Consider the following 15,365-nt stretch of genomic DNA (forward strand, 5'->3'; position numbering starts at 1 on the left):
ACAGAGACATTGCCATGATGAAAGGTTTAGCGCAGAAAACACAAACTAACTTGGGTATAATCAAGTCTATTTTTGTTTTCATATTAACGATCAAGCTGCAGACCAGTGGCTGCTGACATGCCTTATCACACGCTTCTGCTGATCACTTTTCTTCCTTCTTACCAAACATTCAGGGAGCACCAATATGGCAGAAGTTCATGCCAGAAGCATATTATGACTAGAAACACATTTCTGACACGCACACTGGCAAGGATGATATGAAAGTGATCACTCCACTGGCTTAAGCTTACTCCTGGAATAATAGCCCCAAACCAAGAAAGCGATGGATATGTAATGCCAAAAACATTACTTAGGAAGGCTTTAAATGTGAAAAGAAAATTTTACCCTCCATTGCACATGGCAAAACATGATCATGATGTCTTTGCTCCCCTCCACCCATTTCCCCTCACACAGTAAACACCTGGAGGGCACCAGACTTCCACTCCCATTGGCAATTTAGATTGTCACATATCATTTAGTTTGGTCAGGACACACTAAACTGACTTCCCGTCCAAGCGAGGGGGAGAGAGAGAAAGAATTAAAGCTCTTCCTAGGAGGTGGGGACTACTCCTGGAACACCCACTGCCTTCCTATATAAAAGTCCAAGTGCTCTCCAATGTGCCTTGCTCCACACTGTGTGCTTCACTCAGCAGAGCAGAGCACCTCGAGCACCATGGCCCTTTCTGTGCGCACAAGCGGAGCACCCCGGCAATTATCTTCTCGGAGTGGATTTGGTGGCGGATCTCTGCGAATGGCTGGTTCTAGTGGTGGAGGAGGCTTTGGTGGCAGCGGGCTTGGCTTTGGTGGTGGAGGTGGTGGAGGCTTTGGTGCTGCTTCTATGCTTGGCTCAGGCTCTGGCTTCAGTGGGGGTTTTGTGAGTAGCTCAGGTGGAGGCTTTGGGAGCAGCTTAAGCAGTGGCTTTGGCGGAGGCTTTGGTAGTGGTTTAGGTGGTAGCTATGGCAGTGGCTTAGGCAGTGCTTTTGGTGGGGGGTCAGGAAGTGGCTTTGGTAGTGGCTCAGGAACTGGTTTTGGAGGTGGGTTTGGTGGTGCTGGTGCTGGGGATGGTGGCCTTCTTTCTGGCTCAAAGAAAGAAACTATGCAGAACCTCAATGACCGTCTGGCTGCTTATCTGGACAAAGTACGATCTCTGGAGGATGCCAATACTGAGTTGGAGCGCAAAATCCGCGAGTGGTATGAGAAAAGTGGCCCTGGCACTGGTATCCCTGGATCTGGGAATGACTACAGTAAATATTATCCTATCATTGAAGATCTCCGAAACAAGGTAGCAAAGCCATGTACTTAACGTACCTTTACATTTGTAATTCAACTAATAATATTTTGGATAGATGTAACAAATTCCTTTCAGAAACCAAGAGGAAATTTATTCTACGGTACCAACACTTGTAATAATCTCTGTCACATTGCACTGGTGTTGCGGAGAAGGAGAAGGCAGTGATGAAATCCAGGTCCACAAACTCTTGTAGATCCCAAAGTCTAAACATGTGTTTAGGATGGCAGTTGAGTAAGTAGCTATCCTGAGCTGCAAAGCCATTGGGCTAGAAAAGCATGCCCTGACCATTGTTTGTATTCCAGATCATTAATGCAACTATTGACAATGCAAGAATCATTCTGCAGGTCGATAATGCCAGACTGGCTGCAGATGATTTCAGACTCAAGTAAGTATGTCTTAATATTACAAAAACTTACTAATATTTTAAGAAAATCATTATTTTATATTTAAAAATCTTTCTTCCTTGTAGAATACTTTCACATAATTCTTAAGCAATATTGTAATAATTATGTGTATTAAGATTTCATACTAAAAGCTGTAGAAGTACATAGCAATACTTTGCATTTGACCTCATTAACCATGTAAAAAGTCATATTTAATTGCTCTGCTCCCAGGTACGAGAACGAGGTGGCTCTTCGCCAGAGCGTGGAAGCCGACATCAATGGTCTGCGCAGAGTTCTTGATGAGCTGACCTTGACCAGAGCCGATCTGGAGATGCAGATTGAAAGCCTGAATGAAGAACTGGCTTATCTCAAGAAGAATCATGAAGAGGTACTTTCTTTTTCTTCGTGAATTTGTAACAAGCCAGATGGAATTGTGAAATAGCAAATTATCCCCTTATTTATGTCAGTGGGAATACCCTGGTTTCATTATTTGTTTTGTTTGCTGCTCTTCTGGTGTTTACTAAGTCAAAGAGTGAAAGAAATATGCACACAACCTTTGGAATCTTGTTGAAACAGAATTATATCAGATGTATTTCTTTACATATATTTTTGGTAGAACTGTTCTGCCTTTTAGTAACAGAAACTTTTTGTTATTTTCAATCTCTTCAGGAGCTCCAGGGCATCCAAAGCAGTGCATTTGGCCAAGTCAGTGTTGAAATGGATGCTGCTCCAGGAACTGACCTGACCAAGCTTTTGAATGACATGAGGGGACAGTATGAAGTCATTGCGGAGCAAAATCGTAAAGAGGCTGAAGCATGGTTCAATGAAAAAGTAACCACCAGAGATAGCAAACCCAGTGAAATGTATGTCCAAATGAGCTAAAAATTTGGAACAGTAAAATTGCACTGTTCTTCCTTGACATTTCAGAGCGGGGAGCTGAAAAGGGAAATCTCCACCAACACTGAGCAGCTTCAGTCAGGAAAGAGTGAGATCACAGATCTAAAACGGACTCTCCAGAGCTTGGAAATTGAATTACAATCTCAGCTTGCCATGGTATGTTCTAAGGAAGCTGCTAGCTAGACAGAGTAAATGTTCCATCTTCAAAGGTGTTAGATCTTACACTGTTCTATATGATTTAAGATTTGTATTTATTTCCTATTAAAGCCTGCATTCTTTTAGTTCCTAAACAGCAGTAATATCTATAATTGGATTGCAAGTAGCATGTTATAAAGCAGATGAACTTTTATGTTCATATTCAGTGAAGCAGCAAAGGCCAGTTTTCAAACTGATATTTCAAGGAAAAATAAACCCAACAAAATCTCTAAGCAATGAGGCTGTGCTGCTCCCATTAAACTACTGCATTTGCTTTTGTCTTTGTAAAGAATTTATTTTCCTCAAAGATTATTTAATACCCTCTTAAACAGAAAAAATCCCTTGAAGACACTTTAGCAGAAACAGAAGGAGGTTACTGTGCCCAGCTTTCACAAATGCAGCTTCAGATTGGGAACCTGGAGTCTCAGCTGTTCCAGGTCCGGGCTGATATGGAGCGCCAGAACGCAGAGTATCAACAGCTCCTGGACATCAAGAGTCGCCTGGAAATGGAGATTGAAACCTACCGCCGCTTGCTGGACGGCGAGTTTGTGTAAGGAACTCCTTTATTAAATCATAGAATCATAGAATAGTTTGGGTTGGAAGGGACCTTCCAACTCCCAAATTCATTTAGCAGATGCCATTCATCCATTATATTTCCTACAGCAATATCCTTTCAGGAAAAAAAAGGTAAAACCAAGTGGCACATACACCAAAAGACAGTAAAGCACATCCACTGCTTCTGAAATGACACAGATACACTCTGACTGGGGAGAATGAACCACTCTGCTCAGTATTTGAAAAAACCCACCAGTGCCAACGTGAAAAGGGCATCTCTCCTGACCTGACAAACATGCTGCAGTACTGTATGTCTCTGTTTCACTTTCAGGAGCTCAGGACAGGGAGTTACATTTGAAAGCTCATCCTTGACAGGGTGCAAATCTCAAACCCAATCACTGGATTCTTCTCAGGGTAGGTAGAATTTGATTAAATAAAATTGTTTCTAAAGTCATTCAAATAAATAAAATAATACATACTATTCTGTTTAACTACATCAGAGAGTCTGTGATAACAAGAAGCCACTTTGAAAGGAAAAGGCTGTAACTTCACACACGTGCGCTGCTCTGGTTTAGCATCTTCACATGTTGAGAAATATTTGTTTTATTTTGTTTATGATGTTTAGATCCTACCAAAACTAGAAAGATCAAGACAATTGTCGAAGAGGTGGTAGATGGAAAAGTCATTGCATCCCATGTTAAGGAAGTTGAAGAGAAGATATAAGGCACAATCTGATACTGCAAAAGATCCATTCGCTCCATGTTTTTTCAAACACAAAATGGATAAATTGTTTTGCTTTGTATGAAGTGATAAAAAATAGATTGGCTTTTTACTAAGATTCTTTTACATAACACAAAGCCTGCACTTTCATTCTTAGCCACCACGCAATGTATTTTCTGCTTCAGCCTATTGGTGTGACCTGTTGTATTTTCTTAGTGTTCTTTAAATATATCATCAGTTCTTTGCTCAATAACTAGATATATAGTGCACACATCAGGCATCTAATGAGATGGGCTTTTTAATCAGTTTTAGCAACTAATATACAAAATAATTTTGCTATTCTAACCTCATTTTCCAGTTTTCTTGATTAATAAAAAGGACGCAACAAGCTTTAAGATATTAGTCTCCCTTTATTCTTCACTTAGGACTGCTCCTCCTGATCTGTATTTCCCATTCCATTGGGTATCTTGCTCCACCTCACCATGTGTGTGCTGCAGCACTCCCCAATAACTTAACGAAATTAATCCAGTGCTAGAACATGGACACGTTAAAGAACCCCTGTTGAAATGTGGGACTAAAGGAATGCTTACAGTCTAAAGCTATTAGTTTACGAGAGAAGGTTTTGCAATAGACGAACCAGACAAGAGGGGATGGCAGGTTTCCATGTCCCGGGTGCCACCTGGTGGGAGCACAACATGAACTTGGGAAGCCTGATTGGCTTCCAGATGACCGACTCGAGTAACTACATAAAAGAATCTCATTCAAAACAAAACTATGAACCAAAATACAATCCCTTTACAACGTGCACCTGAGCCTTTGCTCTTGAGCCAAAATGTCAATTTTTGTGTGATTCTCAGGTAAGACAAGGAAGTTCCTGTGGCCTCCGACACGCAGATTGCCATGTGTCTACAATACAAACGTTTTGCACGTTCTACCATGTCCCTTAAACACTTGACCCAAAGCAGAAGTTTAACGGGAGCACAGATTTCACGATGTGCTTCCATTCTGCCTTTTGTAAACCCCACTGCTGGCAGGTTTTCTGCTTCCTGCTGCAAACCAACAAAAACCACAGTCATCAAGACAATAATCAAAGAACAACTTCACAGCAATCCCAGCTGCAATCCCAGAGTACCATTAGAGAGGAATTTTAAGATTAGAGATTGAAGGACATTCGTTCTCTTCCTAAAACAGGACAGTATTCATCATGTTTCTTTCCTACCCATAATTTTTTTCCCCTATGTGAAAAACCTGAAGCTGTATCATCTTTCCCTTATTGACAGCATCTCCATTTTGAGGAGAAAAACATATCCCTTTTGTCATCTTCTTCCAAAGACATTTATACTTTCAGAATAATTGTATATAAAGAAATACAAAATAAAGTACATACCTCAACGTCTGCAACTGTGATTGCTGTGAAATCATGATTCCCTATATCATTCAACGTAGATTTCCACTGACTAATCCTGTAGTTTACCTACATACACATTAATCCCAAATTTAACATCTGGGGTGCAGACTCCATGTGTGTAAAAACCAGAAACCACTTGAGCTCTTAGTCTTGTGAGAAAGCAACACCAATGAACCAAAGCAGCTTGCAATCACTACCGCATTACCACACTGTACTGCAGGATGCAAACAACTCTTGCATCTGAATTCTAAAGTTAACTAAAATCCAACATCTATAGCAAAATATGAACATTGAAGTAGCCAGAATTCAAAATTACATAAATACCAATAAAGGAGGATGCTTGCACCCACCTACCTTTAGCCTTCAAGGATCTCACAGCTAGAGGTTCCCTTTACACCTGAAAAAAAAATGGAAAAAGAAAGCATTAGAGCTAATGTCTTTTTAAAAAGCTTTTAAAAATTGTATCAACTGGCAAATGTTTGGCTCCTGCTAACGTGAAGCTTCAGCCATAGATGCTTGTCGATGCATAAAGTTTGATTTCTGGAACCAAATCCAATATCCTGCAGACCTCCATACTGTATTTCTAACTTAGCCTTTCTGGCCTCACTGCTGGCCACTGGGCAGCCTTGACTCTGCCCACTGGAAACAAGATGTTCTGAGTCCCAGAGAGCTGAAAGCAAACCTTAAACAATCACTACTGCAATGCAAAGATAAAGGAAGGATAAATGAAATTACATTTCAAGTTCTTATTTGCTTAAATACATGGGCTCTTCCTACTGTTTATACTGTCATAATTATAGTATCTTATGTTGGTTTGATGGATTCCTGATGGTTTTATTTGTGACTGTTCTCATACCACCAATGAAAAACGCTGCCGATGTTTTAGTTAAGCCACTTGTAGAAAAGATAGTGGCCAACAAAAGATTCTCATCTCAGTCCAGATCAGCTGAAAAACAGGCAGCTAAGAAAAATAAAATCAGAACACAGGATCCTTTCACATGTGCCAGCGGACGGAGCCAAGAACAAGGAATCCTTAAGCACACAAGAGACTTTCCAGTGGTACAATACTTTGACTTGTAAAAGGATGCGCATCTTGAAGAAGTTTACTGCCTTTTTTTTTTTTGTCTCATTTCCCTGACATATATTCTTATTTGGAGCCTAAAATGCAATCTATGGAGTGATATTTTTAACTGAAATCTGGGGGGTTTTATATTAAATATCTGGTATTGCACATTGCTGAAAAAAATGAAAAATAGGTGAGAGCTGTTCTTAGCAAACAAGATCACTAGGGTCAGACAGCAGCTACAGTGAGCCAGGAACTGAGGAAGTAATTCACCGAAAATACAGCACAGCAGCCAGCCTCTGCTCTTGTCCTCCCTGAGAGCTGCCAGGAAAGATGCAAGATCTTACATCGCCTGCACACTCTGTGAGCTGAGCACTGTTTGTACATGGCAGGGGTCTGTGAAACCCCCCCCGAGAGAACCCTGGCATTTCTGACAGCAGTTATCTCTGGCTGAAGTGTTGATTCACCAGATCTTTGCACAGTCCAGAAAAGGAGCCAAACCCCTTGCCACAAGGGGCACAAGTGTTCATAATCACTGGCAATGCGGGTTCCTCTCCCTCTTTATGTGTCCTGCACATAAAACCACTGAAATGCTGGGTGAGAGGGTGTCCAGGAGCCCAGTTCTTTTTCCAGTCCTCAGCACTGGACCAGGTCATCCAAGGCTTGGCCTCGCTGAGTCTCAAAACCCCTCAAGGACGGAAATCCTGTAACATTCCCAATAACGTGCTCAATGGTGCACAACTGCCCAGTGAAGGCCAGTTCAGCAGCACTGTCACCAGCACTGGGGTACTGCTGGGAAGCTGCTCCCTTCCCCTTTGTGGCTGCACTCTCACGCTGCGCAGCTATAATTTTGTCCTTTGCTTCGTGTCTCTTAACCTCGTATTTGTAAGGTTACAAACACCCACAGTTCTAGTGCAACAGCAACATAAAGACATCGCATATGTTCATTTCAGCACATCACTTAGGAATCCTACTGCGAAAGTGACAGACCTTTGCTTTCTCGAAGCTGCCTTTAGAAGGGAGTGCAAGCCCCTGGCCCCCCTCAAAGCCCGGCTCTGCCGCTTTAAGACCCGCCGCGGGGGGGGAGGCCCGGGCACAGCGGCGGGGGGGAGCGGAGCTGCCCCGGCAGCTCCTGGCGAGGGGGACTCGCTCCCCACCGGGGATCAGATGAAGGCCATCACCTCAGCGAGGACCCAGGTAATGCCTCCACACAGCCATACACCCTCCAGAGCAAGGAGCCGTCCCCGCTCTGTACAGTTCCTCCCTCAGCCTCTCGGAGGTACAGTACTGCCTTTTCAATGCAGCATATTGCCGGGGAAGGGTTATGCTTTTACTGCAGTAAGATGTGAACTAGAAGACAGAGATGCAGATTTTGCTCGGGGTATGAAATTCACACTGAACGAGTGCCGTGTAATTCATCTGGCTGGTTTTCTGTACCTGCAGCAGTGATATTGTTGTGATTTAAAAAATGATGACATATGCTGTAACATGGTAACCTCTAGCACCATGGAGTTATCCCAGAGGAAGAGAACCGTGCAAATCAAAGGCAATGTGGAGAATTCATGTATATACTGACTGCTTACTGGTTTTAGCACCTATATTACAGCAAACTGTACCTTTTCAGGGATTATTTTATAGTGTTCACGGTAAAGCTATGTTACACTCCTCAGCAAATAGTCTGTTCTTTCATACAGACTGATTCAATGTTATCAACACACAATGCTGCTATTACAGATTTACATACAAAACGCCTCTAAAACCCAACTGAACTTGGAAATAAAACAGCCAAACACGTTTTGGCCATCAAGCATTAAGAAATCCAGGGTGAAAATTAGGTATTATATCACCTTGTTTTACTTCTTGAGTATTGCAGAAATCTTGGAGGTTTATTTTAATCCCAGGCCTGCCTGCTGCTGCAGTCAGGGTGATCCCCACAGCAATGCAATGGCTGTAAACTAGACAGCTAAGCCAGGTTTGTATTTGTGTTTGGCACAAAGCAGCTAATGTGTATTCATATAATCTTGTCACATCAGTTCGCAGTACCCAGACAAAAAAGGGTAAGCAAAGAGTATCCAGTGTCCACTTGTGGATTAGCCAAATCTAGATTTTTCACCAAAACAATAGCATGGTAAAATCACAGTAGGTCAGTATGTAATGGGGCTAAAATAAACTGATTTTGCTTGCCTTGTAAGACCTGAACTAAGGAGCTGATGGCATCATAAGAACCTACTGGTTCAAAGCAGTAAATATGCAGAAGAGCATGTTTTGTTTGAAGTGCTTATGGCATCTTCACCACTTGCAGTCAAACTCAGAACTGACAATCTGAAACCTCATCAATGACCAGGTGAGGCAAGACCATAATCACGCAAGCACTCCAAAGGGCTCCTGCTCTATAAAGCTGTTCTTTCCAACTAGATATTGTTATGCATCTGTTTTATTTTCATTATTTGAATATATTTTTTAATATTATCATCTTTCTCTTATACCTGCTGCAGCTAGAAGAAGCTACAATTAAAAGAATGGACAAAGATGCAGAAGCATTAAAAGCAGCCCGAGCAGAACTCTGTGAAGCGAGGCGGCAGTGGCACCACATGCAGGTTGAGATCGAATCTCTCCACGCTGTGGTAAGCATCATAACATGAAACTTGAAATCTGAAAAGATACCTCTTTTTTCTTGGTGTAAACTATGCCACAATTCAGTTTCTGTAACAATCACGTCCACTATACAGCAGAAATAAAACACACACAGAAAGACGCAGCTTTGGGGCGTACTTTCAGCTTGTCACACAGAGCCTGAACCAGCAACAACCCAGTTGTGTGTGCACGTAACACTCGACAGACATGTGTTTGCATGTTTTCACACTGGCCAGCCATAGATTTGCATGGTACTGCCGCCTCAAGCTCCCAGTCATTCTGCCTAACCAATTCACATCAGGTTTAGAACTGGTTTCGAATGTGTGGGCCACATCTATCAATTCATTCATGCTAAAGTATGGGGGCAGTTTACTGAATTCAGTAATATAGACAACCTACAAGAGCACACAGGCTGCCCAGGTTTCACACAGTGCTCACCTGCATATTGTTTTAACCATACAGGTAAAATCAAAGCTGTGTAAAATCAGTGGCAGTGGGTTGCTGGTACAACAGCAGACTACACTTACTCTTTTTTATCCTATCTTAAATTATTACAGATTTTACTGGAAAATTTCTCAGTAAAAGTATTATCTTGAAAGCTTTACTCCTGTTCCTACAGAATATTCTTAAAAACTGATGTAAAAATACACAGATTGCTAAGGAAAAGTCCATACAGCATCTTTACACATCTCAATCTTAAAATCTTAAAGAGTTAAATTTCACAGGAACGGGGTTTGGAACGTTCGCTGCGTGCCACAGAGCAGCAGTACCATATGCAACTACAAAACTTGGAATCTGAGGTTGAATGCTTGGAGAAAGAGCTACTGGAAATGAGAAGAGGTATTGAGAAACAGCTTCAGGCACATGAAATTCTCCTGAACACCAGGATGAAACTGGAGGAGGAAATAGCAACATATCGCAGTCTGCTGGAGCAAGAAGAGAACAGGTAATTGTTCAGATTAAAAGTACTGAAACTGATCTTCCATTTCCTAACTTCTCATTGAAATAATCAGCAGAATTGTAAATACATGAACCAATCATTACAAAACTATACTATCAAAACCTTAGAAATGGTTTCATTGTTGCTTTCACACTTCCTGGAGCTCAGAGCACCTCCACAGTGCACTGCAGGTAACAGTGCGCTCACTGCATCCTGACTCAAGGCACTGCACGCTGCTGTAACCTCTGTAGCCCGTGAGCTGCCCACTGTGGGCTCTCTTTGTCTCAGAGCGTTGATGAAGCAAGTCCACACACATGAAGCTCTGGGAGAGGAGTTCATGTCTCACCACGTGACAGATGTCCGTTTGCACGTGGAGTTCCTACTACTCAGCATCACTCAAAGCATGTGAAGGCACAGATTAGGATCTGCCTCCTAGTGCCATTTTGCTTTGGTGGTAACTCCTCCTGTCTGCCCTTTCCCCAGCACAGACATACCACTGTTTTGGAAGGTAGACACAAGAGAGGCAGCAATGCAGACGTAAACAACAAGGAGAATAAGGAAAAGCCAAAATGCTAAAAATAGCACCTTTCACATTCAGCACTGGTATCTTAACAAAATCAGACACATGATTCTGAAATCTTTCAGTGGAGCATCACCCCCGCTCAGTTCTTCCCACAGCAAATGGAGAGTTTCAGACCAGGAACCTCACTCACACTTTTGCCCAAAAAGATTCCAAACAGGGAAGCCATTTTCAAATGTAATGCTTACAACTGTGAAAATACACACAACTCAGTACCAACACAAACAAATAACTCTTCCTAGCACACAGCAAATTGACTAAAAACTGTCTGAAAACAACGATGAAATTGCACAGATATTTGCAGTCACTTTCTTCAGATCTCTACTCAGAATGAGAAACCCCAACAAACAGCTACTTCACTCAAACACAACTTCTCGGGGCTCTCATATTCTCACATTTTTCATAGCATTTCATATGACAAGTGTTGTATTAAAGTCACTCAGTGTTATTAGGAGACTGCCATGATTTTTCTTTCTGTAGGTTTCGCTGCTGTACAACTGAGCAGAAGGATGACAAAAAGCCCACGACCAGCAAGACTGCCTTTACACTGCCTGCAAGTGAGTTTTTAGACCCTTTCCCCTTAAAGAATTTAGGCCCTAAAGGAGGTTACTCGCTACTGACAAATGATGGAATATTACAACAGGATCTTCTTCAAGTGCAGCAGGAGGAAAAACACCTCTAGGTCCTGCGGCCTGCCCTTACTGGCCTGCCCAGTGTATCTGTGATTTTTTTACAGGTGGTGTAAAGAAGCAGGAAACTGAGAAGGTGGAAGTGCTGACAAAACAAGCAATCCTAGATGGAAACATTACAAAGGGAAGCGCTGAAGCTCATGGCACTGTACAGTAAGATAAACATGAGTTTAACAGAATAACAATCGAAAGTAAATGGTAGGCAGTAGCTTTGAGTTTTCCTTTATTTAGTGGCTGTTGTATCACGCCATACAGCCAAGAAGAACAGCAATTGTTCTTGAAGGTGTATTGAATGGCATGTTTTAATGATACATTAAATTTTAAAGTTCTTTTTATTGGCTTTTACTTCATAAGTTAACAATATCATGATGATGCTTCCGATCTGTAATTTCTATTTCTAAGAATGAAACTATAATAATTCATCTAGTTAAAGCTAAAAACAAAAGAGCCCAGACCATGCTCGCGACATCCCTCTGGGGCATGTTTATGCACATGAATTCAGGCTTGGCTGCTCTGACTTGCTATTTGGAAACTCCTACGTTTCACCAGTTACCAAGCAGGGAACAGAGAGCTTGGCTCCTAAGCAGCATGTGAATGGCTGTTACTATGTGTTATTCACCTTAAATTACTTGAATAGTTTGCCTCGTCAGTTTTTTTCCCCTGCTGCTCTTTAAGCTCTTTTGTTGACTTGCATTTAACATTACATTTAAAGCTAACTGTGGTGTCCTGCATCACCAACACTTAACTGTGATCAGCTGCTGAAAACATGTAGAAATTCACATTAAAATTAATGCCACCATGCACACTCCCCAGCTGAAGGCCGTTCTCATACACCAGCTTTGATCACCTGTTAGATTTGCAGATTTGAATGTAGGTCTACGTTCTGAGGTTTGGATCTGAACTACATTTTTCTCCTCCCTATTTTGAAGGCTTTCAGATGCAGGAATTCTGCCCACTATAATACGGAGGTTTCTTGCAAAGTTTTTGAGCTTGGATTCCAAACTTTCTCCTTGGAAACAAACTGCCTGATGTATTAGGAGCAGTGCGTTTGTATCCATGCCTACTTTAAAGTACAAAACCAAGAATATCATGAACCCTCACCCTTTATTTGGCTTTTCTGGAGAGTGAACCTGTGAAAAAAAGAAAAATTCGAGTGTTTCAGTACCCATCTAAAATAACCCAACACTTCATTATGCAATTTCAGCAGCCCTGAAGATAGGTAATTCATATTGCTTAAAGGATCATAAATACATTTGCTCTGTTGTTTCAGGACAGAAAAAGTGGATGAAGTCATTAAAGAATGGGAAGGTTCTTTCTTTAAGGACAACCCTCGCTTAAGGAAAAAGTCTGTTTCGTTGCGCTTTGATCTCCACTTGGCAGCAACAGATGAAGGATGTTTACACACTAAAAAGAAAACTCTTCCTGACATCGAAGTCAGGCTGGTAATGAGGAGATCTTGCAGTATTCCTTCCATCAAACCTTAACTGACAGCAGATTAACCCAAAGTTCGTCTCCAACGGGCTCTGGAAATGTAGATGGACTTACACAGCCTGTATCCTGCTACAACCACAAATCTTACGAAGTACTTTTATTAATACAATAAAACCATACAAGTCTTTTAAAACAAAGGGAGAAGAGCAAGACAGTTAAGATTCCAAGAAGCCTAACTTCTACTAGTTTTATACTCTGGGTGCAGCAGTCCAGAGGAGGCCATGAGGATGATCAGGGGCTGAAGCACCTCCCATATGAAGACAGGCTGAGAAAGTTGGGGCTGTTCAGCCTGGAGGAGAAAAGCTGCGTGAAGACCTCAGAGCAGCTTCCAGTGTCTGAAGGGGGCTACAAGGATGCTGGAGAGGGACTTCATCAGGAACTGTAGTGACAGGACAAAGGGTGATGGGTTCAAACTGAAACAAGGGAAGTTCAGGTTAGATCTAAGGCAGAAGCTCTTCCCTGTGAGGGTGCTGAGGCACTGGCACAGGGTGCCCAGAGAAGCTGTGGCTGCCCCATCCCTGGCAGTGTTCAAGGCCAGGCTGGACAGAGCCTTGGGCGACACGGTCTAGAGTGAGGTGTCCCTGCCCATGGCAGGGGTTGGAACTTGATGATCTTGAGGTCCTTTCCAACCCAAGCCATCCTATGATTCTGTGATTCTATGATTATTGTTGTTTTGTAGAATTTCACCAAATATTGCAAAAATTAAACTGTATCTTTATACTTTAACATACTCTGCCTTTGTAAAAGAGAATTTGTTTTCTCTTTCTGGAAATGAGAAACGCATATTTCATTCTCCCAATTATTCAATATTGCCTACATAGAATGACTAATGAATTCTTGTAATGATTTATATCACAACTGTCATACTTCTTGAAATATATTTTAAAATAACACTTACATAAAAAGATGCTCTTAAAAACTACTAACAAAGAATTTTCTTTTAGAAGTGGCTGGTATTTTTAAATTGATTTTTAAGGTAACAACTGAGCTAAAATGTCTTTCCATTACATGACTATACGCACATTTTTAAAAGCATTACAAACCAACAACATTTGAGCCATATTGCTCCACTGGTTTTAAAGCAGCAATTTCCACTGAAAATCAACCAGTCTCTTATGTGTCCACACATATCTGTACAACTTCCTTAGCCACAGCAAGTCAAATTCTCCTCTTTAATTATTCAAATATAAGGAGACAACCCATCACTTTAATGCTATTTAATTAATTTTGTTTCTTATAACAATGGAATCTTCGGCAAATTCCTATTCTGACAGATATTATATGTAATTTTTGCTCTTGATCTAGTACATGTAATAAGTCACTATTATGCCAGAGTACAACTATTATTCCTTCAAATTAAGTGGACAAAATAAGGGCTACATATTCAAAGTAAAATTCTACCATACCCATTAAGTATCCTCCACTCCTACACAAAGGAGCAAATACAAAGTACAGTAGATGATCTGGCATCTGTACACAGAAAAAACAAAAATACAAACTCAGACATACTTCTTCATAATGTTTTGAGACAAATTTCCAACAAAAATTCAAACAAAATTGTATTCAGAATGATTGTTTATGTGGACTTTGAAGAGGTATGGATGTCACCAACTCACCGGGATTGAAGGGGCTCAGAATCTAGAGAGACCACGTACTGGATTTGCTGGATTCATAGCAGCATGTGAGAGATTAAAGTGACAGTATTTGCCTTATTACTCACGGCATGTGTTACAAACACTGATACTACAAATTCCTTCAGTGATAATTTATGCTTCTATCTTTTGTTAAGAAGAACAATGTATTTGTATCTCCAACAGTTCTAGATCCGCTGTATGAAGCTGACTGATTATCATTAACCTTACTACTGATCTGGTGTTATTAATACTTGAGTAATTGGCATCCTGAATGTATTCGCCTGCTCTAGTATTTTCACTATGCAGCTTTTTTTTGTGCTTATACTCTGTACATTTTACAGTACTTGAATTTAAACTAAGTTTTAATTGCTTTAAGGCACTTTAAACAGGGATACAAATTTACCAAAGTAAATGATAGTCCTATAATAAAAAAAGTATTGAGTTTGCCCATGCGTATTTTGTGTTTTAATTTGCATACCTTAAAGGGAAAGAAGTAACAGAGAAATATAAAAGTTGTAGGTAAGCAAATCTGTAGCGCTGCAACCAAGTGTTTTCTAAGCTTTCCTCTACAATTAGAAAGACTCAAATTCCCTCAGAATCTTCATCATAACAGTGAGTGTCCTGTTACAAAACATACTCTTTTCCTGTAAATCCTGTAACTCTGACTAGATCTCAAGTCCTCTGCACAGAAAAAGTACTCACAGTAACACTCACCTTGATCTTAGGTCACTTTAAAGCTGAATTAAAAACATATAGCACTGAAGCTTGACAATATAGCAAAGAATTCTTTGGTTCTGTACTGCCAATTCAATTCAGAGCAGCTGAGCTACTGCCATCTCACACCTG

The 15,365-nt window shown here is 41.0% G+C and overlaps 2 protein-coding genes across 4 annotated transcripts; both read left to right on the top strand.

Moving 5' to 3' along the window:
• Window positions 1–322: 322 nt before the first annotated feature.
• LOC115617652 (keratin, type I cytoskeletal 12-like) lies at window positions 323–4,095 on the top strand. 2 transcript variants are annotated; one of them, XM_030508450.1, is made up of 9 exons: window positions 323–330; window positions 700–1,321; window positions 1,633–1,715; window positions 1,945–2,101; window positions 2,383–2,544; window positions 2,641–2,766; window positions 3,138–3,349; window positions 3,692–3,774; window positions 3,986–4,095. In XM_030508450.1, the coding sequence occupies exons 1-9, from the start codon at window positions 323–325 to the stop codon at window positions 4,081–4,083; spliced, it is 1,551 nt and encodes a 516-aa protein (XP_030364310.1). In that variant the 3' UTR covers window positions 4,084–4,095. The 2 variants fall into 2 exon arrangements, with proteins under 2 accessions (XP_030364310.1, XP_030364309.1); XM_030508449.1 differs by lacking the exon at window positions 323–330 and having other exon boundaries at window positions 713–1,321; window positions 3,138–3,355.
• Window positions 4,096–7,638: 3,543 nt separating this feature from the next.
• On the top strand, window positions 7,639–14,967 carry KRT222 (keratin 222). Of its 2 annotated transcripts, none has more exons than XM_030508531.1 (6): window positions 7,639–7,748; window positions 9,047–9,175; window positions 9,911–10,131; window positions 11,186–11,262; window positions 11,442–11,547; window positions 12,665–14,967. In XM_030508531.1, the coding sequence occupies exons 1-6, from the start codon at window positions 7,719–7,721 to the stop codon at window positions 12,876–12,878; spliced, it is 777 nt and encodes a 258-aa protein (XP_030364391.1). In that variant the 5' UTR covers window positions 7,639–7,718; the 3' UTR covers window positions 12,879–14,967. The 2 variants fall into 2 exon arrangements, with proteins under 2 accessions (XP_030364391.1, XP_030364392.1); XM_030508532.1 differs by having other exon boundaries at window positions 7,643–7,830.
• Window positions 14,968–15,365: the final 398 nt, after the last annotated feature.

Source organism: Strigops habroptila, chromosome 19, assembly GCF_004027225.2.
Source record: "Strigops habroptila isolate Jane chromosome 19, bStrHab1.2.pri, whole genome shotgun sequence".
Classification (NCBI taxonomy): domain Eukaryota; kingdom Metazoa; phylum Chordata; class Aves; order Psittaciformes; family Psittacidae; genus Strigops; species Strigops habroptila.

Bases quoted from the DNA above. Each gene is read 5' to 3' on its own strand.
- KRT222 (XM_030508531.1), top strand. From the start codon at position 7,719: ATGAAGGCCATCACCTCAGCGAGGACCCAG. The intron at 7,749-9,046 runs GTAATGCCTCCA...TACCTGCTGCAG, and splicing joins TCACCTCAGCGAGGACCCAG to CTAGAAGAAGCTACAATTAA. The intron at 11,548-12,664 runs GTAAGATAAACA...CTGTTGTTTCAG, and splicing joins GAAGCTCATGGCACTGTACA to GACAGAAAAAGTGGATGAAG.
- LOC115617652 (XM_030508450.1), top strand. The intron at 2,102-2,382 runs GTACTTTCTTTT...CAATCTCTTCAG, and splicing joins TCAAGAAGAATCATGAAGAG to GAGCTCCAGGGCATCCAAAG. The intron at 3,350-3,691 runs GTTTGTGTAAGG...TTTCACTTTCAG, and splicing joins CGCCGCTTGCTGGACGGCGA to GAGCTCAGGACAGGGAGTTA.